At 36.2% G+C, this 23,272-nt stretch overlaps 1 protein-coding gene across 5 annotated transcripts in view; it reads right to left on the bottom strand.

The window, feature by feature from the left end:
- The window catches only part of PRKDC (protein kinase, DNA-activated, catalytic subunit), a 250,709-nt gene that overhangs the window by 126,328 nt on the left and 101,109 nt on the right, over nt 1–23,272 (bottom strand). For all 5 annotated transcript variants that reach the window (XR_009351780.1, XR_009351781.1, XM_059166490.1 and 2 more), the window contains 12 exons: nt 22,252–22,437; nt 21,754–21,858; nt 20,510–20,677; nt 18,716–18,843; nt 10,608–10,815; nt 7,534–7,712; nt 5,516–5,684; nt 5,249–5,314; nt 4,101–4,173; nt 2,692–2,840; nt 1,167–1,301; nt 870–989 (listed from right to left, as the gene is read on the bottom strand). Coding sequence is in view for 3 of the 5 variants with exons in the window: in XM_059166490.1 (XP_059022473.1) it covers nt 870–989; nt 1,167–1,301; nt 2,692–2,840; nt 4,101–4,173; nt 5,249–5,314; nt 5,516–5,684; nt 7,534–7,712; nt 10,608–10,815; nt 18,716–18,843; nt 20,510–20,677; nt 21,754–21,858; nt 22,252–22,437 (1,686 nt within the window). In the remaining 2 variants the exon portion in view is untranslated. The remainder of the gene's footprint in view (nt 1–869; nt 990–1,166; nt 1,302–2,691; nt 2,841–4,100; nt 4,174–5,248; nt 5,315–5,515; nt 5,685–7,533; nt 7,713–10,607; nt 10,816–18,715; nt 18,844–20,509; nt 20,678–21,753; nt 21,859–22,251; nt 22,438–23,272) is intronic.

The raw sequence follows: 23,272 nt of genomic DNA, 5'->3' as shown, positions 1-23,272 counted from the left end.
TCTGTCACCTGGCCTGTGACCATGCATTTTTATCTTAGGCACATGACTGAGTTTTAAAACTCTAAATTTTAGGGACTCCTGTGGGGCAGACCCATGTTGTTCCTCCTAAGGAAGGGGGAGGCTCTCACCACATTTCTGCCTTTTGCTGGACCCCTCCTAGAAAAGTGGCTGCATTACTGCTACACAATTTATGGCAACACAGAGCAGAAAGCTGGCACCTAAACTCACTAAGTTGGCTTCCCTGATCCTACACCTGGGAACTCTGCCACACACTAGCACCACCTGCTCTTGAGACCCCAGGGATCCTGGGCCATACTGTCGCACCCAGGATTCTGCCCTGCTTTGCCACCTGAGCATCTTTACGCCAGGAACATCCCCCACTGTAGGAGACTTCCAAAAGTTTGATTTTGCACTCCATTGCTTATATTTTATGGTATCCTCTTTAAGTAGGCTCTCACCCCTCAGCTGTTACCTCAGTTATATCACACTGGATTCAAGTCTCTGCACCTCCTACCTTCCAAAGTGTGATCATTTTGTTTTAAAGGATTTTATTTATTTGAGAGAGAGGAAGAGAGTGAACATAAGCAAGGAGCTTGGAGCAATGAGCAAGGAGCCTGATGAGGGAATCAATCCCAGCATCCCAGGATCATGAGCTGAGCCCAAAGCAGGTACTTAATTGATTGAGCCTGTGTCATTTTCATACTGGTAAACCTGCAGCATTTGTTTTCACAGATCTTTTACTGATTTCTTGGGTGTTCAGAATGACTTGATACCTAGTTGTATTCAACGGACAAGAAAATAGTGTCCCCTTATTCCTCCAGCATCCTACTAATTGCAAAGAATTTTTAAGTAAATAATAAATTACTCACTTCTTCCGTATTAATAACAAGCTTGGCTAAGAAGAGACGGATATTTAATGATATCGATGGATTTCCTAGTTTGTCGTGAAGAAATTTCATCCATGGAGGAAGATTTCTTGGCACTGAGCCCTGAAATGATACATCAAGATTACCTTAAAAAGCAGAAGAAACTTCACATTTTGATAATATGAGATGACATGAGAAACAAAAAAATGTTTATTAGATATAGAATTTGGCATTAGATATTAAGTGTTTGTTCTACGATACCAATAAACAGTATTAAATTCAAGATTAGCAGAAACAAACCTCTTCTTTAAGTAGTATCTGATTTCTGTGCATGTGCTTAATCAAGGTAGTCATGGTTGCCATACATTCATGCTGATTGAGTTCATCCATCTCTAACTCTAGGACAGCATCTTGGACCAGGGGATCTTTACGCTCCTAGGAAAAGGGAAGAATCTAATGATGCAGAGTACATTGCTAAAATTTTAGTGTATATGATATTCTGACTTTTGAGGCAATATCATAAAACACACCCTTAGGTAACAATGACAAATTGATAATAATATCAAATACATCTGTTGGGTTTTCTTATTAAACAACTTAAAAAAACAAAAAACAAAAAACAAACCTAGGACCTTATGTCTTCCTTACATTCTAGATACATATTTTCCCTCTGATCTCTATATACATGCTCACTCCCTCTGGGGTCATACATAGTTCATAGCATCCATGTGGACACATGCTGCTTTGTACAGACACTAAGATCTTTTTTCCAAATGTTTGTGTCTTGGGAGGCCCCAGAACTCTGAACACCTTGAAGAACAACAGTTTCCATGATTCTTAGTTGCCACATTATGCAGAAAGTGGAGCTACTGAAACACAACTATAAGATAAATTTTTACCCATTTTTTTCTTAGTAAACTAAAAATGAGTTTTTCTCTGAAAAACTTTGTAAAATCCTTAATTTGCCTTAAAATTTTAATCCGTAAAAGAATAAAACTTTTAAGCCATTGTTGATCCTAAAATTCTTAGAAATTATAGCAAAGGTAATCATTTTTTTAAGTGTAATAATGAACTGAAGTTTTACAAACATGTATAGTAAACTGTACACACACAGAGTGGAACAATTTATCTGGATTCTTTCCCAGCACAGATCAGGCCCCACTCCAGGATAGCACAGGAGAGAATCAGTGTTTAGAGGATAGCAGAGGGGTTGAGGGAAAGAAGAGGTGACTCAGTGCATGTCAAAGGAACCAGAAAGGGAAAAACTTGAATGAAACCTGGAAGGGAATCAGATATATCTGTGGAGCTCATGGTTTTACACACGTGTGTGCCTCTGAAAATGCAGAGATATGCGTCTATGTAGATGTTTCCTATCTCAGTTCGTGGGGTTAAGCTATCATTTGTGAACACAGATTCATTCAATTATCTCAGTTTGTAACATCAAATATTTGAGGAACTTCCTCATTTTCTTCAGAGGACAATGCAACAGTCACATCAGTATGGCCCCTGAGTCTCTAAGATAACTGAGGTAACTAAGAGAGTTACCTTTCTCACTGGAGACCCTTAAATGCAGTTCTGATTTGAAACACTAATTTCACAGAGACTGGCTAATGTGAATCAGCCCTTGGGAGAGAGCCTTCTTTCCTCCTTTCATCCTACTGATGAAATCCAATTGCTTATAGGATGGAAGGCTGGGCCTTAGATCCTGGAAAATTCTCCAAAGGCTATTGCCGGACTACCCACAGAGAACTGGCTTCCCCTAACAATGAAGCTCCCCTTTCTTTACAAACGCCAACATATTTTTTAATATTCAAAATGTGATCACCCGTCTCAGAAAATGACCAGGGGTAGATTTAGGGTCTTGGGAACTGTATGAATAGCTTTGAACTCCAGTTGAGAAATCAAATTGACTCATTTCCTCACTCAGGCTGCTGTCTGCCAAATATGACAAGGAAGATAGATAATGAGGACCTCCTGAAATATAAAGGAAAAAATACATTTATTCAAACTGGTAAAAAAATGTATTTCTCTAAGCTCAAATGATACTAAAATTAAAAGGCATTGTTACTAAGGCTTTTATCTATCCTATGATTCTCACAGATTATCCAGATTAATAAACCAAAAAAAAAAAATGGGGAAAGACCTTTAATTTTGTCATTATTGAGCAATTATCCTCTACTGTCACAGACAGAAAATATATTACACAGACAGTAATAGAATCTTCTTGCATTTAAAATTTTGATGGGATACACCTTGCACATAAGATACTACTAAAAAACTACTAAAAAACAAATAATCCACATATATAAGAAATTTATAAAACTGTTCAAATTTTATCCTTAAAGGAAAAAAAGCTATGAAGAAAAATTAAGCAAAATACTAAAACAAGGAGCATGTAGACCAAGAGCGTGTTTATTTTAAATAGCAAAGCCAGGGAGAACTTCCTTCAAAGGTTAGTATTAAACAAAACACTGGTATCTGGGACTAAGATTATTCTAGACTCAGGAAACATCACCAGCAAATGCACTGTGGCCAAAGTGAGCCTGATGCCTATAAGCATAGGCAGGGGAACAGTGCTGCTAGAGCAGAGTAAGCAAGGAGAGTGGCAGGGAGGCAGTCCGCAGATCAAGGGCCTTAGGTAGCTCTATCCTCAGGGAGGTGGGAGCTGATGCGAGGTTTGGAGCACAGGAGTGGCAGGAAGGGACTTACATTTTAACATAGGTTTCTTAATATATTTAAATAAAATACAAACATAATCCATATGCCAATGAATGACTATGAACTGATCTTGTACTTTTTAAAAAAGCATACGATTTCTCAGCCTTCTTTGGTCATTCTGAGATCTTTCTATGTAGTTAAATTTTAGCTAATTGAATTTTTTAAAAAATACAATTCTAGGGGCGCCTGGGTGGCTCAGTTGGTTGGACGACTGCCTTCGGCTCAGGTCATGATCCTGGAGTCCCAGGATCGAGTTCTGCATCGGGCTCCCAGCTCCATGGGAAGTCTGCTTCTCTCTCTGACCTTCTCCTTGTTCATGTTCTCTCTCACTGTCTCTCTCTCAAAATAAATAAATAAAATCTTAAAAAAAAAAAATACAATTCTATTTGTAACTTAAAACCTTTTCAAACTCAATTTCAATGTTTTTAGATATTTAAAATATTTTTATTTACATAACAAATGCCACTTGTTACATAACAAATTAGAAACTTTCTCATCATTTTGAAAACATCCTACCTGAATCCCCATTTGTGGCTTCCCTGGCTTCTTTCCTAATATCAATGTATTTTTTCTTTCTTTCCATAGGAACCTATTAGGCAAAACAAACACACAACTTAAAACTTTTTAGAATCATGATCACACACTTTCAATTTTAGTAGCAATTTGGCAAAAAATAAATTAATCTTTAAACAAGACTTTTATCAAATTTCAAATCACCAAAAAATATTCATAAACAAAGACAGGTGAGTACCCTTAAGAAATGCTTTTCCCACAGAGAACCTCACTGAGGCATCTGCCTCCCCTCTGTGCTCTGGGACCCAGTGCGGGCTAAGCTCTGACAGCCACATGCCCAGATTACCAATAGTCTGTACTTGATCTATAAGCCTCAGTTTCCTCACCTATACAGTTATGGTATATCATAGACCTTACAGTTCTATTGTAAAGTTCAGAAGTAACATACAGCAAGTGAGCGCATATTTTTGTTGTTGCTCTTTGAACATATACCTTGAAAAAAGTTCCTAGTCTTGTTCCCAAAGGGCAAAAGGCAGGAAGCAATCATTTACATGAACTCATGAACCACTCAGACATAGTGAGGTCAGCAGCCATGCATACTAACATGAGTGACAGCTCCTGACCTAGACCATGGTGTACAAGCTCTGGCACTTGTACCTACAAACTCCCACCAATCTCTGAGGCTGGCATGTCAAACTTAGCTTGACTAAAATCAAGCTTGTCACATTTACCACAGCAAGTTTTCCAATTATTCCCATGATTTCTAATCACAGCACCCCATTATCCTGCCAAATCACCCAAGCAGGGCCACAGCATCATAATTCTGTATCTGGAGGGGTCTTGATTTCACTGACCAGAGGAATTTACTAAGCAAACAACTTCTGGGATATGTCATAACAGCTCCTTTTATTGCCATTTTCTATCTTTTACTAGTCAAGAAAAGGAAAAATCAAGTTATGACCTTTTTTTTTACAATTGCCTGAGATTGGACCTCAGGTTAAACTACATTAAACTGCCAGATTTTATAGTTCAAAGCAAACTTAGATATTGAGATTAACATGTTCAACATATATATATATATATTTTTTTTTTTCTGTAAGTAATTGGTAAGCTTTTTAAACTCAGGAACACCATTGAAAATTTTCACTCACCTCAACTTCTATAGGAAATGTATAGCAGCGCTTCAGGTCAATCAGATTTTCCAAAATAAGCAAGTTCTGTAAATCCAAAGAGTCATATAAACATATCTGAATAGTGGAGAGCCTTACTGCTGATGCTACTTATATACACACCCACACACTCAGAACTTCAAGAACTACATCTTTAATATTATAAGAATGTGCAAATTATTATATAATTTTAATTTATATAATCTAACATGAAATCCTACAGCAACAGTGAAAATTTCAGAAGTCTACCTTTTCAGGTTTTTCACTAAAGAGAAAACCTTGGTAAAATTTTAATTCAGTGAAGACACAGCAGATAACAGAAATGGCACAGTTGTACGCAGCACAGTGGTAAAGTCTTCTCCTCTCCAGCAACTGATTCTCACCCGCCATGTTCTCTGTAAATGCATCATAGCACAATCTGCAGAGTAGATCCAGGTTAAAAATTAATTCATATAACAGGGAAATCATTGCTCAAGCCCCCAAATGCCAGACAATAGTATCTCAATTCAGTTCAGCCTTTTCTGAATAGTATAGTACCATGTTTGTGTATAGTATAGTACCAGGTACTAGAAAGACAAGCAAGTCATTGAACCTATGCCCATCACAAGGCAAAGGCAGTGTCCAGGGATTTCACCACACTGTGGTAAGCATAGCAACAGCAACCAGCACAATAAGAGGTGGAAGCAAGGAGGATGGACAGTAACCCAGGTGAAGGAGCTAACATAGGTTTTCAGAGAAAATACTGGAACTGTATTTTGAATTCTAAGTTAGTCAAAGGGAAAACATATATGAGGATTATGAACAGAGAGGAGTGTCACTTACATTAAGTGTGTTTGGAAGATAAGGTGGGTGGCTGGCAATGAGCAAAAGGGGGAGAGGGTGCGTTCCTAGAACTTGCCTGCCATGCTAAGGAGCTCAGACTTCATTCTGCAGGATGGGGTCTCCAAACAGTGCCCAGGTGACCAACTACTTTTGAAAACAGTTCTGTCAGAACATAGCCATGCCCATTCATTTACATATTGTTTATGTCTGCTTTCCCAGGACAGTGTTGTAGTTGCAAGAGACCATACAGACTGCAAAGCTGAAAACAGTTACTAGCAGGCAGGCCCTTTAAAGAAAAATTTTGCTGGTCCCTGATACTGAACATGTTCTTTTGAAGTGTTTTAGGTAGGAGAATGAAACTATCAGGCTCATACTGCAGAGGTACTATCATACTGGCAGCAGTATGGAAAAACTGAGAGCGACAAGCCCAGGAGCGGGAGAATAACTATGAAGGAGATTCACTTCAGTGGTTCACCAAAGAACACCAGCCACTACATTGAATGAAGGAAGGAGGATGAAAGAAGGGTCCCAGGGTTGGGAAGGCTGAGGAGATAAAACCCACCAGATTCGGTGACTGACAGGGTGTGTAAGGAGACTTGAGAGATGAAGAAGAAAAGTAAAACAGGACTCTCATTAGTGCAAATGAATGGATGGTGATGTCATTCCCAGAAGAGATAAAGTAAGAATTAGGGTAAGAGGAAAGTAAGGATAAGCTTGTTTGGGATACGCAAAATGAGACATGGCAATGTCTGTGTTCAATATTCACTGAGAGGGAACTTCATTAGAAGGCCAGTTTTAGAGAAAATGTATTTGATTACTTTGTATTTTATAGAATACCTGTTTGAACATACTGCCGTTCCTTTCATTTCAAATTGCAGTCAGGAAAAATAAAATACCTTCATATTGTAAATTATACCATTAAAAATGTATCAAGCTATTAAGGAGGGTAAAATGGTGGGAAAAAAAAACCAGTAAGACAGAAAAAAGTTTCACTCCTTACAAAAGATGAGTTTAGGTTAAAACATACTACCCAATAACCTGCTACATTAAAGTCTATGTTAGTAGTTTGTATTAGAAAAAAAGCAAGAACTATAAAAAAACAAGAACTATAAAAACCCATAGTTTTAAATAAAGATTTTATTTCTTTATTCGAGAGACAGAGATCACAAGTAGGCAGAGAAGCAGGCAGAGAGAGGAGGAAGCAGGCTCCCCGCCTAGCAGAGAGCCCAATGTGGGGCTCGATCCCAGGACCCTGGGATCATGACCTGAGCCAAAGGCAGAGGCTTCAACGCACTGAGCCACCCAGGTGCCCCTAAAAACCCATTTTTAAACAAACTTAACCACTTATTCACATTATATACAAGCATAAAAATATATGCATCAAAAAATGAATCAAATACAATGAATCAAATATAATCAAATAACAAAGTTAACTAAAATCTTACTTAATAAGTGTCTTTGTAAGTTCATTTCCTTCTGTAACACATGAGCCGTAGAAAACTTGGTTAATTTTAGATTCTTTTGAGTGAACATCATCTTTTGAAAGACGAGAATACATGACTTCTAGCATTTTATAATAGCCCATCTTCTTAGTGATTTGAGTATCAAAGATAGATTCATTTAGCTAAGGAAAGGTAAAAGATGATTATTTTTGGTCCTATCAAACATGAAAAATAGTTTATTGAATTTATTAAATATTCAATTAAATATATTTAATACTCAATGCTCTTTACATAGATACTAATTTTAACACAAATATTGAATCACTTCAATAGGAGACCACCCAAAGTCAGGAACATAGGTTCAAATATTTATGTGTTATATTAAGTGTGGCAGGAAGTATTGCACAATGTCCAAATAGTAAACTCAGGACATGAGTATAGGGCTTTTGCACAAAATCTTATCAAAGATAAGAAAATAGCAGGTGAAACTTCAATGCATTAAAAAAACAAAATTTTGGAATCTTGGAAGACTGAAACAACAACAACAACAACAACAAAATTTTCAACTATTTACAGTATTTTCTAAAGATATCCACATCCTAATCCCTAGAACCTGTGAATGCAATCTCATTTACCTTTGTAAATCTAGACTTCAACACATCAATGGCATCCACCATAATTTTGCTAAAGAATTCTCTCAAAAAAAGGACTTTGCAAATGTGATTAAGGATCTTGAGATAGGGAGATAATTCTAGATTGTTCCTGTGGGCTGTAAATAAAACCACATGTAATCTTGTAAAAGGAAATAGAGAGGGAAAAGGCAATGTGATGACAGAATTAGAGGCCAGAATGATGCAGTCACATACTGAGAATGCCAGTAGCCATCAGAAGCTGGAGGGTGGTAAGCAGTGGATTCAGGGCCACTGGGGTAAGCACTGCCATAACAACACCATAAATTCAGCTCAGAGAAACTAATTTTGGACTTCTGGGCTCCAAAACTGGGAAAGAATAAATTTCTGTTGTTCTAAGTCACCAAGCTTATGATAATTTGTTACTTAAGATTAAGGAAACTAATACACATTCTGGTATCAAGAGTTGATATGCTCTAACAAATGGATGATAGGTAGAGGCTAAAAGAAATTTGCCATGCATGACAGAAAAAGCCAACTGCCAGGAGAGATTGCTGGAGAAATACCAACACTGAAGGCATTGCTGGTGAGGGCTCAGAAGGAAATGAAAAGCACAGCAGAAAAAGCTAAAACTGTCTTACAGAACTTCTCAATCATAGATACATTTTTGGTAGAAACTGGATATTAAAGTAGTTTCTGGTGAGGTCTCAAAAGGAAATAAATAACACATTTTTGGAAACTGGAGTAAAGAGGATCCTTGTTATACAGTGGCAGAAAACTTAGCTGAATAATGTTCTATAGTTACAAACACAGCAGAAATTGTAAGCCATGCATTTATACATTTAGCTGAGAAAATTTCCAAGTAAATTTGTTGAAGGTGTTTGCCTGCTTTCTTCTTTGCTGCTTATAATACAGTGTGAGGTGTAAGAGATAAATGGAATTAAGAACTGCTAAGGAAAAAGAACGTGATGATTTGAGAAATTCTCAGTTTACCCAGATGGTAAAAGATGCTAATATTAGAGCGGATTCACTGTTAGAAAAGTGGGTCTGGAGAGAAGAACAAGGGTGTATGGCTGGACAATCTTGAGCTAGTGCTGAAGAAATTAAGCATGGGATTCATGGATGCCCTCAACCATTTCAGCAGAACCAGGAACAGAGACGCAATTATCCACCAAAGATTAGTGGAGGACTCTCTTGTCTAATAGAGAAAACCTCCAAGACACACAAAGGAGAGCTATCTTTTTTTTGAAAACATCATATCAGAAGAAATACCACCAGCTTGGATTGAATGGGATAAAGACAAAAAGAAATGAGGGGGGAAAAAAAAGGGCTCTTGTACTCTTTGAATTCTACAGGTAAGAAACAGACTGATAAAACTACTCAGCTGCAAATATATACTACTCTTCAAGAAAAAAGCAGAATGACTACAAGAATGAAGGCTTTGATCCAGAGGGGAGAACATAAAGCCACAAAGCATTATTCCTGGGTCTCAAAACCTAACAGAATTTGCCTCCCTGGACCTTGAAAGTGTTATGGAACACTAACTTCTTTCTTACTTCACTTTCTCCTTTTTGGAACAGGAATGAATATAACAGTCACCCCACCTGTCAAACCACTGTCTTCTGGAAACAAATTACTTGTTTTCTAGTTTCATGTTTCCACAGATGGAAAGAACTTTGCCCCAAGATGGATCACACCCACATCTGATTCATTACAATTTAAATGATGAAAGTTAGGATTCAGAGTTGATGATATGCAGATACAACTTTGGACTTAAAAGTTGATGAGGTAAGGTAATACATTTAGACTTTGGGGGATGTTGAGATGGGATAAATGTATTTTGCAAGTGGGAACATTTGGTGCAGGCAGACTATATTCAAATGAATAATATCTCCTTACAAATACCCACATTCTAATCACAAGAACCATGACTGTTACCTCATATGATAAATAGGATTCTACAGATAAAATCAAGTAAACGATCCTGAGATGGGTGGATTACCCAAATGGGTCCTAAATGCAATTATATATTTATAAAAGTGATTAGACACAAGGCAATGTGACCACAGAAGCAAAAAGAAGTGTGATCAGGACACAAGCTAAGGAATGCTGGTAGCCACCAAAAGCTGGAAGAGGCAAAGAATGGATTTGCCCCTAGAGCCTTTGGAGCCTCACAACACCTTGATTTAAACCCAAGGATACTAATTTCTGGCCTGCAGAACTATGAGAGAATAAATTTCTGATGCTCTAAGCTACACTGGTGGTAGTTTATTATAGAGGAAACTAATGCAGATCCCTTGTAACTACAGATTGTTATCAAACTGTTGAGGTAATGCTCGTTGAGCAATAAAGATCCTCTGAGTGAACACACTGTAATTTTCAAGGACACTGTTCAAGAAGATCTGTCAATTCTTACTAATATTAAACTTAATAATAGATGTACTATACCTTTGTAAATCTCGACCTCAACACATCAATGGCATCCACCACAATTTTGCTAAAGAATTCTCTCAAAGCATTCAGGCTACAATGCCACAACAGGGTGAGGAGAGAGCGATCTACAAATGCTTGGCGAGTAACATTTGAAAGCAGGTCATCCCTCTTGAACATTCTGTATACCCTTTCCAAAAGGGCTAATTGTGTGACACATGAACTCCTAAGAAAGAAAGAAAATTATATGAACATCCCTGCTTTGAACTAATATTTTACAAGTGTCTACCCACATAACAAAACAACCACCAATGACTTTAAATCTAAAATATAAATGCAACGTGGGGGATTAAGGGGATAGGAGAAGAATCAATGAAACAAGATGGGATTGGGAGGGAGACAAACCATCAAAGACTCTTAATCTCACAAAACAAACTGAAGGTTTCTGGGGGAGTGGGGGTTGGGAGAAGGGGGATGGGGTTATGGACATTGGGGAAGGTATGTGCTATGGTGAGTTCTGTGAGGTATGTAAACCTGGCAATTCACAGACCTGTACCCCGGGATAAAAATATATTATATGTTTATAAAAAATAAATAAATAATGAAAAAAAAGTATTATATATAAAAACCATGAAATACAAGCAGCATTTGTACATGAACCATATTATTGTACTCATCCCCAGAAATCTTCATGCCAAACTTAGGCATTAAGAAGAACTGTTTTCATTTACTTTCAAATCTGATTTTTTTTAAGAAAACATCTGTAAGGCTTTGGGAGAGTCTCAGGCCTGAAGACAATCACAGTTTCAGAATTTGAAACTCAGGAGGTATAATTTAAAAATTCCAGTGGGTATTAAGGAGGGTACGTATTGCATGGAGCACTGGGTGTTGCACATAAACAATGAATCTTGGAACAATGCATCAAAAACTAATGATGTATTTTATGGTGATTAACAAACTGTAGCTTAAAAAAAGAAAAAAGAAAAATGCTAGTCTCTTCTTAGTAATAAATTGCAATCCCCATTTCCTATACAGAGATATATTCATCTGGCCCTTTATATTCTCATCTGGAATATAAGATATTTGAACAATCTCTGTAAGACTTTTGTCTATAAACCAAGAATACAGAATTAGTTTCCTCACCTACAAAAATACGAGGTTAAGACTAAATGATCATTAAAATCCTGATACAGAGTATTCAAACACGAACCAGGGCAAATGTTTGATTTAGAAGTAATTCAATCAGGCTCAGGACACTACTAGATGCTACATGGGCTTCTGTAATATTTATTTGGGCACTATCTTAGATTTAAATCCTTTTGAGGAGCTTCCTGATAATGAGCACAGCAGAGATGCATAGACCTAAAACTCTTCTAGAGTAAGCTAAAAGGAGGAAGAAAAGAAAAAAATTCAAATCTGATTACAAAAATGGGTCAGCAGAGACACCTGGGTGGCTCACTTGGTTAAGTATCTGCCTTCAGCTCAGGTCATGATTCCCTGCTCAGTGTGGGGCCTACTTCTCCCCTGCTTTGCTCTACCCCGATCTGACAAATAAATAAATAAATAAATAAAACCTTAAAAAAAAAAAAAAAAAGTCCAGCAGATAGTTTATTGAACATGAATGCAAGTGAGCTTGAAATAGATGAATATATGCTCTATTTCATTCGTAATGAGAGAAATATAAATTATAGCAACACTGAGAAATTCTCTCTCACCTATAAAATTGGAAAAAATCCAAATGTTTGACAATATACTCTATTGGCAAGACTGTGATGAAATACACACCCATATGCCGGAAAATGCAAATAATTATAGCCCCCAAAGAAGGGATGCTGTGAAAGCTGGCAAAATAACACATGCATTTACCTTTAAATTATGTTCAGGAATCCACTCTAAAGATACACTGGCCAAAAAAAAAAAAAAAAAGACATATACATTTGGCTATTCACTGTGTTATTATTTTTAACAAAAGATTGAACCCAAAAGTCTATCAGCATGGGTCTGCTTCAAAATACTATGCTAATTCTGTACAACAAATAATTACCCAGTTATTTTAAATAAAAAATGATTGAGGAAGATCTTTATGTATTGACAGGGAGTGATCTGTAGAAAAGATGATGTGGAAAAAAAGGGGGGTGAAGAGGAGTAAGAGAGGGGACATGGACAAAAGCAAGACTCTCAAATGCAGCTCATTACACAATTATGGCTTCCAAATCATGTAAATATTTTAAAAACATAAAAAAATTTCTAAAATCTGAATATTAACTAAAATAAGCATACCTAACTAATTGGCTTAATAACCACATATTGAAAAACATTTTACCAAGTGATTTCAGAACATAAACTTTCACTGTTTATCCTAGAGTATATTCTAGGTAAGTTACAATTAAAATGACCACAATTTTAAACTGCACACATACAAAAAAGTCCTGCTGGAATTTTGAGAGGGACTGTATTAAATTTACATATCAACTTAATGCCATGTTAACAATATTGAATCTTCAAAGTCATGAACATAGAATGTCTCTCCATTTATTTAAATCTTTAATTTTTTTATATTGTTCAGCAATGGGTTACTGTAATCTTTAGTGTACAAGTCTTACACTTCTTTTGTTAAATTTATTCTTAAGTACTTTGTTCTTTTTGGTGCTATTATGAGTGTAATTCCTAATTATAGTTTTGAATGTTTTCTGCTCATATATAGAAAAACAATTGATTTTTTAACATTGATCCTAGAGCCTACAAATTTTATAAAATTGTTTATTAGTTCTAATAGCTTTCTGCAGATCATTAGGATTTTCTATCTCATGCTATGTGTGAATAAAGACAGTTTGGGGGCACCTGGGTGGCTCAGTCAGTTGAACTTCTAATTCTTGATTCGGCTAGGTAATGGTCTCAGGATCATGGGATTGAGCCCCAACTCAGGGTCTGCACACAGCTTGGAGTCTACTTGGGCTTCTCTCCCTCTTCCTCTATACCATACCACTCCAACCACATGTACATATGCTATCAAAAAAAAAAAAAAAAAAAAGAGAGAGAAGGAAAAGAAAAAGAGTTTGCTCCTTTTTTTCCAATTTGGTTGCCTTTTATTTCTTTCTCTTGCCTGACTGCACTGGTTAGAACCTCCAGTATCACACTGAATTGAAAAGGGCAGATGCTCTTGCCTTGTTCCCAAACTTAGGAGGAAAGCACTCAGTCTTCTACTATTAAATATTTTGTTGGCTGTTGGTTTTTCATGGATGACCTTTTGTCCTTTTTATCACGGATATTGGATCTTGTCGAAAATTTATCTGTACCTACTGAAATGATAATGTGGTTTCATCCTTTAGTCTTTTAATATAGTATATAATATTATTTGATTCTTAGATGCTCAACTAATTTTGCATTCCTAGGGCAAATCCCAATTGGTTATAGTGTAGAATATATATAAGTTGCTGCATTTGGTGTTTTAACATACTTTTGAAAAATTTTGGAACACCTGGGTGGCTCAGTCGGTTAAATGGCTGCCTTTGGCTCTGGTCATGATCCCAGGGTCCTGGGATCAAGTCCCACACTGGGACCCTTGCTCAGTGGGGAGCCTACTTCTCTCTCTGTTTTTGTCTGCCACTCTGCTTGCTTATGTGCACATGCTCTCTCTGACAAATAAATAAAATATTAAAAAAAATTTCTATATTCTTGAAGGATATTGGTCTATAGGTTTCTTGCAATGTTTCTGTCTGGCTTTGTTATCTGTATGAGACTAGCGTCAAAGGAGAAGTTGGGAAGTATTCATTTCCTTCTCCCCTATTTTCCACTTCATGAAGTGTCTCCCTTATTTCTTCTTTAAATAGTTGATGAAAATTTGCCAGGGAAGCTATCTGGATATGGGCTTTCCCATGTAAGAAGATTTTTAAATGAACATTTCTATTTATTTACTTATTAAAGGTATACTCAGGTCACCTGGGTGGCTCAGTTGTTAAGCGTCTGCCTTTGGGTCGGGTCATGATCCCAGCACCCTGAGATCAAGCCCTGCATTTGGCTCCCTGCTCAGCGGAAGCCTGCTTCTCCCTCTCCTGCTCCCTCTGCTTGTGTTCCCTCTCTCACTTTCTCTGTCAAATAAATTTTTTTTTAAAAAATTAAAAAAACAAACAAACAAAAAACCCCCATATACTCAGATTTTCTATTTCTTCTTGAGTCAGTTTTGGTAATTTGTGACTTTTTAGGAATCTGTCCACTTTAGTTAAGTTGCTGAATTTGTTGACATGATGTCATTCTAATATTTTCCCATTATCTTTTTAATTTCTGAGAGGTCAGAAGTAATGTTCCCTCTTTTATTCCTAATTTTCATGAACTGTACCTTCTTTTCGTCCTAGTTTGTCCAGCTAACAGTCTATCAATTTTGTCTGCCTTTTCAAAGAACCAGTTTTGGTTTCATTGATTTTTCTCCACCATTTTTCTAATTTCGATTTCATTACTTTTCACTCCAATCTTTATTATTCCCTTCCTCCTGTGTGCTTTCAGTTTAGTTTTCTTCTTCTTGGTTTTAAGGCACAGGCTTATATTTATTGATTGAGGATATTCCCTTTTTTTCTCATATAGGTATTAAAAGATACATATTCCTAAGTAAGCACTGCTTTAGCTGCATCTCATACATTTGGATATACTTTATTCCGATCAAAATGCTACATGATTTCCCTTTTAATTTCTTCTCTGACCTAAGGGCTACTTAGAAATATATTAAGTAGTTGGTTATTTAGAAATGTTTTTGAATTCCTCAAGTTTTCTTCTGTTATTGATTCCTAATTTAACTTCATTGTGGTTGGAGAATATACTTTGTAAGATTTCAATCATTTTAAATTTAAATTTAAGACTTGTTTTATGGCTTCTATATGTGCTCAAAGAGAATGTGTATTGCCCTGTTGTGTAGGACATTCTATAGTTGTTGGTTAATTATGATTTTTTAAAGATGTCAATAAAAATGTACTGCTGATTCATGCTATCATGAATGAACCTCCAAACCTTGCTGAAAAAAGAAGGCAGACCTAAGAGATCCCATGTTGTATGATTCCATTTATATGACATGTTCAGAAAAAGCAAATTTATAAAGACTGAAAGTAGATTGGTGATTGCCTGGGGCTGGGAATGGGAATGGGAGTTAACATAGGATCTTACTGAGAGGATGAAATTACTCTATGGTGATGATTGTACTATTTGGTAAAGTTATGAAAAATTATTAAATATCATGCTTAAAATAGGTGAATTTTATGATATGTTAAGTAAGATAAATTAACATGGATATTTACATATCAATATAAAACTCAGTGGTCACATTAAGTATCCATGACATTAAGCCCTTACTTTAAAAATTAAAAAATAATAAAAGTTAGTAATTAATAAATTAATAATACCTGGTGTCTCAGTCAGCTAATGTCCAACTCTTGATTTCAGCTCAGGTTATGATCTCAAGGTTGTGAGACTGAGTGCTATGTTGGGCTCCAGGCTCAGCATCAAGTTTGCTCAAGATTCTCTCTCTCTCTTTCCCTCTCCCTCTGCTCTTCCCCCCACTCATGTTCTCCTTCTTTCTCTCTAATAAATAAATTTTTAAAATCTTTAAAAATAAAAAAATAAATCTTTTAAAATTAAAAAAATAATAATAAATTAATAATAAAATTTGTTCCCTTTTTTCCACTGTAATGTCCTAAAATACTAAAACTATATTTGGGTAACTGAACAGCTCGAGTGATAAAGGCAAGTTCATTACAATAGAATTCTAGCTCTTAAATGTCAAAGATATAAAAGAATTTTTAATTTTCAAAAATACTTTTTTAAAGATTTTATTTATTTGAGAGAGACAGAGACAGAGAGCGAGGACATGAGTTGGGGGAGGGGCAGAGGGAGTGAGAGAGGCAGACTCCCTGCTGAGCAGGGAACTGATGCAGGGCTTGATCCCAGGACCCCAAGATCATGACCCAAAGGCAGACACTTAACCGACTGAGCCACCCAGGTGCCCCTAAAAAAGGGATTTTTTAAATGACCATTGGCAACTCCTGATAAAATCAATGACTTGCGGCAACAATGATAAGTGGATGCTAGAACATTAGCAAAAGGCTGTGTCATACATGGCTAAACATGAAAATTAGATTACTAGACATTATGTACTCCCAAATGCCATGAACATGAAATATAAAGACCACTACTAAGTAATCTTGCCAAAGATTACTTAAACCTGAATCTAACTAAACTTTTAGGCTTAACTTTCCACTTACAGGAAACTGGGGCTGGAGGAGCAAGTTAAACAAAAAGAACAGGAAAAAAAATCAGGTAAACTGAGGATGTAACACATTATGCAGGCCAAGTGTTCAGGTTTCTTTAACAACAAAAGAATAGTTAGGGGATGGGGGACTGTTCTAGATGAAGACAGACTTAAGAGATACAATAGTGAAATGCCATTTAAGAACCTCATTTGGGCCAGAATTAAAAGACTCCAACAGTCTGAAGCACTTACAATTACAAATGCTTCAGACATCTGAAAATGAAATTACTGATAATTTTGCTCCACTGATACTGGTACTATAATAACCAAAGAAAAACACTGTATTTTTAGATATACATACAGCAGTAATTAGAGGTGAGCATCAGGGAAACACAAATCAAAACCATGATGAGATACCACCTCACACCTGTCAGAACGGTTAAAATTAACAACACAAGAAAGAGCAGGCACAGGTGAGGATATGAAGAAAGGGGAACCCTCCAGCACTATTTGTCGAAATGCAACCTGGTACAGCCATTCTGGAATACAGTATCAAGGTTCCTCCAAAAAGTGAAAAATATAACTACCCTACAATCCAGCAACTGCACTACTAGGTATTTAATCAAAGAATAAAAAATATAGATTCAAAGAAGTACATACATGCTGATGCTTATAGCAGCATTAACAACAACAGTCAAACTATGGAGAGAGCCCAAATGTCCATCAACAGACGAATAGATAAAGAAGATGGGGTATATATATATACAATGGAATATTAATTGGCCATTTAAAGAAAAAAGAAATCTTGTCATTTGCAATGATGTGGATGGAGTGAGAGTGTATTATGCTAAGTGAAATAAATCAGTCAAAGAAAGACAAATACCATATGAACTCACTAATACATGGAATTTAAGAAAGAAAGCAGATGAACCAGGGTGCCTGGGTGGCTCAGCCAGTTAAGCATCCAACTCCTGATTTCGGCTCAGATCATGATCTCTGGGTTGTGAGACTGAGCCTGTGTGGGGCTCTGTACTGGACACGGGACCTATTTAAGATTCTCCTCATGTCTGCCTGTGCCCCTCTCCCACACCTCCCCTCTTCCTCCTACACCCCCCAAGACAGATCACATATGGGAAGACAAAAAAGAAAAAAAAGAGAGAGGGAAACACATCATAAGAGACAACAGAGAGCAAACAGGGATGACTGGATGGCTCAGTCAGTTAAGCTGCTGCCTTTGGCCCAGGTCATGATCAAGGGTTCTGGAATCGAGTCTCACACTGAGCTCCTTGCTCAGATCAGCCTGCTTATCTCTCTGCCTCTGCCTGCTTGTGCTCGCTCCCTCTCTCTAACAAATAAATAAATAAATAAAATCTTAAAAAAAAAAAAAAATAGAGAGCAAACTGAGGGTTGATGGAGAATGTGGGGGATGGGCTTGATGGGTGATGGTTATTAAAGAGGGTACTTGTGATGAGCACTGGGTGTTGTATGTAAGTCATGAATCACTGAATTCTACTGCAGAAACCATTACTGCATTGCATGCTAATGAACTAAAATTAACAAATAAAAAGAAGTAATTAGCGGTAAAATGACATGGCATCAGGGATCTGCTTTATTACAGTAACTACAGCTCAAAAGAAATGAAGCTAAAACCGAGTTGATGAGGCTGGAAAATCCTCATGCATGTTAGACCTGGATGTTCAGTTTCAGTCTTACCCTAGCTTTGAGTATGTTTGAAACTTTCACAAGTTTTCTCCATTAAGAAAAACAAAATAAAATTGAGTTGTGAGAATTGACGACATTTGGCACTCAACTTTTTGGAAAAGAGAAGATAATTTCCCACAGAAATAAAAAGTATACGGTGTCTCGGGTCCCAGACTAGAATAGAATGACTTACTTTCTGGCAATCTCTTTGAAAGTAGATTGAAATAATTCTTCCATAACATGTTGCTGTTCCCGACAAAGAATTTCTGTCATCAACTGCAACAATACAGGACTTTGAGATAATTCCAATGCATCTAGAAACTACAAAAAAAAAATAATTTTCATGGGTCTTTATCTTTGTTTTGTTCTTAAAAGTACTAATAACAAAATAGAAAATTAAAACTATTTTTCACAGAGCAGTAACAAATGCTAACACTTTTGCAATCTCTGCAGCTACAATGAATGCCTGGCATATAATAATGTTTGCTAAATATTTGAGTTTTGATTCTTTTAAGGTTTTGCAAATGTTTTGCCTTCTTACAGCAGTCAGGATCTTCTGAAAGATCTGATTCCAGGTTCTGTAATTCCATGACGATGCGCTTTCACTGAGGTCTTTGTCCTCACCATTCCAGGTACTCTAGGGGCTTTTTTATTTTGGACACGTCTTTTCCACACCATCTTCATTGCACAGCCGCTGTTCTAGGCTGTTCATCTAAAGTTCTCTACTCTCCCATTTTCCATCTCACTGTCTGTCTGTTCTACCTTCTAGGAAATATCCTCAATTTTACCTTCTGTTTTGTGAATTTTTTAAAAATTTTGCTTTTATATATTTAATTTCCAAAAGAAGTTATTTGTTCTACTTCATGGACACAATACATCCTCTCATCTCTGAAGCTACTGTTACAGTTTCTTTAATATTCTCATCTCCCATCTCCCTTCATTGACTCAGTTACCTCTGAGTTCCTTTTTCATGTTGATTTACTTATTTTTAGATTGGAAGCTTCCTTCAAATGTTCAGTGACTGTACTTATGTTTACTTTAGCACATTTACATTAAGAGAAAGTACCAAAGATCTATGTAGAATCTTTGTGGATGCTATAACCATCAGGTAACAGACTGCTTAGGAACAGGATACTTAGATGGCACCTGCATGATGATGTCACCCCATCAATGACCTGCTGATTGCAGGAATGCACCATTCAAGAAAGGTGACTGGCAAGCTAGAGGGAGCATGTACCCTGAGCACTGAGAGTGGAACCACCAAGCTCTTTCCCCTGAAACTACACGCAGATCTCAGCATCAAGGTGTCATAGCTTTGAACTGTTGTCTGTGAACATCTTGTTTTATCTCAATCATCCTGTGCACCTGTTAGCAAGATGTGTCCTTTGGTATCAAAAGGGCCTAAGAGAAGACATTTTTTGGGTCTGGGAATGCTCAAAAAATTCCTGCACAAATTAATGGTAATTGCTTCTTTGCTTTATGCCATTTTGGCTTTAAATGTTCTCACAGAAATGTTCCACTTTTTGGAGCAGGGAAAACCTGTATGTAGTTGTTATAAATAATAACAATCTAGTATTGTAGAGAAGAAACAATCTATCACCTTGTTTAAGCCACTGATATTTTAGATACCTTCGTCTGTATATTAAATAATATAGGTGATAATCACTAGGTATTTCTCAAATAACCACTACTTTATTCTATTTCTTAGCTCTTTTTGGCATTAATTTTCAAAATTTATATATTATTCATAGAATATTTTACAAGATTTTTCTGTATAAAAGATTTTAATTTAAAATGGGAGCAAATGAATTCCAAAGGATTTAGATACGCATCTACCTCCACAGCTACCCAGCTTTCAAAATGAATTGAACTGAATTCTTAAAGTCACAATATATCTCTGAATCTGTATATTTCACTTACTTCTTTTCATCAAGAAATGTAACAGAAAAACAATCTTTTAATTTCACTTGGTACACTAAAAACTAACCTTTTTCATGCAGTCTACATAATTATTGTACCGCAGAGTTCCCGGGGGAAATTCTTCAGACTTCATAGGGAAATTAGAAACAATAAGATTTTCAAGAACATGCTTAAGGTCCTCAAGACTGTCTCCAGTAAGACTGGTGAAGAATGGAAGAAGAATTACAGCCTGACCCTGTGGGAGCAATGCAGACATATGAAATTGTACTAGTCAGGGCTTACGTATCCTACAGAATAAATAAAATTACTGCTTCCTTAAAGCTTTTCAAATAAAGCAATGTGTAAACTCAATGAATGACTTTAGAATACCTTCTAGATTACACTGAAAACCAACCTGAACACAATACTCTATCTTGGCTTCTACTCTAGAGGCCAGTGGGCCAACTCAGGGCTATACATGTGTAATTAAATAAGACACTGTATGATGATGCTATGTGATTTCTTCTACAAAACAAATATAGACTCTAATAGAGATACACTGGATAAGTTTGGTGTGGAAAGAGCATACTGAATAAACTATGGGATAATTTATAAATATTTCTCACAGAACTAATTCATAACTTTATAACGAGCTAAAAGAACTAGGAGATATTTCCTATCTCCCTTGCATGGCAAAAAGTTCCCTGGCTCCCTCATACAGAGGAATGAGAAATGTGATTAACCACAAAACAGAAAATTCCAAAGAAATATCCTTATGGTCTACTAAAAAGACATCTTTCATTAAGGCCACATTTTATTAGAGCATAAAATCTAACTATTATAGGACTTTAAAATTATAATATTAAGTTCTTGACTCTAGAAGTTACCAAGATATTAAAAATTAACAAGATGTTTATTAATAGAAAAATGATGGAGTATTGGTTTAAATTCTGTCATTCACTAATACATCAATTCTCAAAAAAGCCAATTTGAACTACACATGTGAAAAAACAAATATTAATTCTTCTAAGTATGGGAAACTCATTGTGATTATATTTATCATTTGTAGAGACAAAAAAGAATGCATAGATCAAATAACATGATGCCAGAGGTCTCCTTAAAGGGTAGGAGTGGCTGCATAGTTGAAAAAGACATGCCCACAGATAGATGGCTATTGAGGCTGAGTGACAGGTACACAGGAGTTTTTCTCTACTTTTGAATATATTTGAAATTTTCCATAATAAAAAACAAAACATCACAAACATGTAAAATTATAAAATGGGAAAATAATGGAGAATGTAATATGAAAAAAAAATCTTGTGCATCACTTACCTTTAAATGTAAACCCAACTTTGAATCAGCAAGTAGACTAGAATATGTTGTAAAGACTTCAGGGAATGCACTGTGATTTGTATTAAAGGATACAGATGAATCAATCTAAAGGAGGTGAAATAAAACATGATACATTTCTATATTAACCCTTTAATTTCCATTAACAAATTTTCCAAGTTTTTTAATTTCAGAAATAATCTACAAATTTGTTCCTCGGCTTCAACAGTATTTTAACAATTCTTGTTCTGAAATATTTTAAGTCTATCTGGTAAGACAATGCATGTAAAGACACTAACAAGGTAAAGTACGAGAAGGGATAATGAGTATAATTGATAATAATGGGAAAAGTATAAAATGTAAGATAATCACAGGAAATGTCCACTGAAAATATTTTTTACTTATCAAACCAATGAACTTCTTAAGAAATCTCCATCATATTTTTAAAGATAAAACTTAAAGAGTCTAAAACAACTTCTTTTTTAAGGTTTCCCAAGATACCTGCAAAATTTTGGCCAGTAAGGTCAGCACTGCTGTTTTACTTTCAGGAGTAGAATCTTTGGCCCACCAGGAGTCCCACTTCTTCCAGTTGTGCAAAATTGTACTTGCAAGTTTCTGTCCTTGGTATTTCTGGCTGGCTCGATCCCTAAAGCTCTGATCTAACATACCATTCAAAACGGTGCTCACCTGAAATAAATAAGTGTGTGGTACTTGAAGAAAAATTCTCAATAGTAAGACTGGTAGATACAGTAACAAAATCTACTTTCAGATCAAAGTTATTCTTGGAAAATAAAGATGCTATTTCTGTAATAGCTATTTATTTCATAACTCCTCAAATTTGAGAAGAACAACTTATTACGTAAATTTTCCCACAAAAGCACAAGGTGTGGTCTCCTCTATGAAATCATGTTCATCCTATTGCTTCTTTCTTAGTTGGGAGCATTCTCGATGAGAGAAAGAAATAACTCTCCTCTGTAACATATGCACAGAAGCATACACACATGCTTGAACACACATATTTCCTGTTCCACCACCTTTCCAATAGTTGACATCCTAATTTTGGTTAGATTAATATTCAATATTCTTATCATTATGACAATGCAATCATTTTACACAACATTCTGATCTCCCTGAAATATTAACTTGCCTGCTTTCTTTGTTGTTTTCAATGTGCTTATTATTATTTGCCATCACACACTCCTTATTTAATTAATGAAATCGCCTTAAGACATCTAAACCCATCAGGAAATCTATCAGCTCCACTTCAGTGGCAACATAGCTCCCACTCTAGAATGTCTTTGATCTCTGCCCTCTGGGTGTCACTTCAGCACCCTCCAGGAGACTGGTCCCCTTCTCTCTGTTTGAGCCAACTTCCCAGATCCAACATCTTCCTCTTTCTTGGCTGACTGATGAGAGTGCACAGGAGATAAGATTCCTTTAGATCTGGCACAACTGAAACACCTGCATTCATCTCTCACCCATGACTGATAGTCTGGCCAGATTCAGAACTCCCGGTTGGAAT

The sequence above is a fragment of the Mustela lutreola genome, chromosome 3, assembly GCF_030435805.1.
Source record: "Mustela lutreola isolate mMusLut2 chromosome 3, mMusLut2.pri, whole genome shotgun sequence".
Taxonomy (NCBI): Eukaryota; Metazoa; Chordata; class Mammalia; order Carnivora; family Mustelidae; genus Mustela; species Mustela lutreola.
Note: the sequence above shows the minus strand (reverse complement) of the source record. Positions and strands in the feature narration are given on the sequence as shown.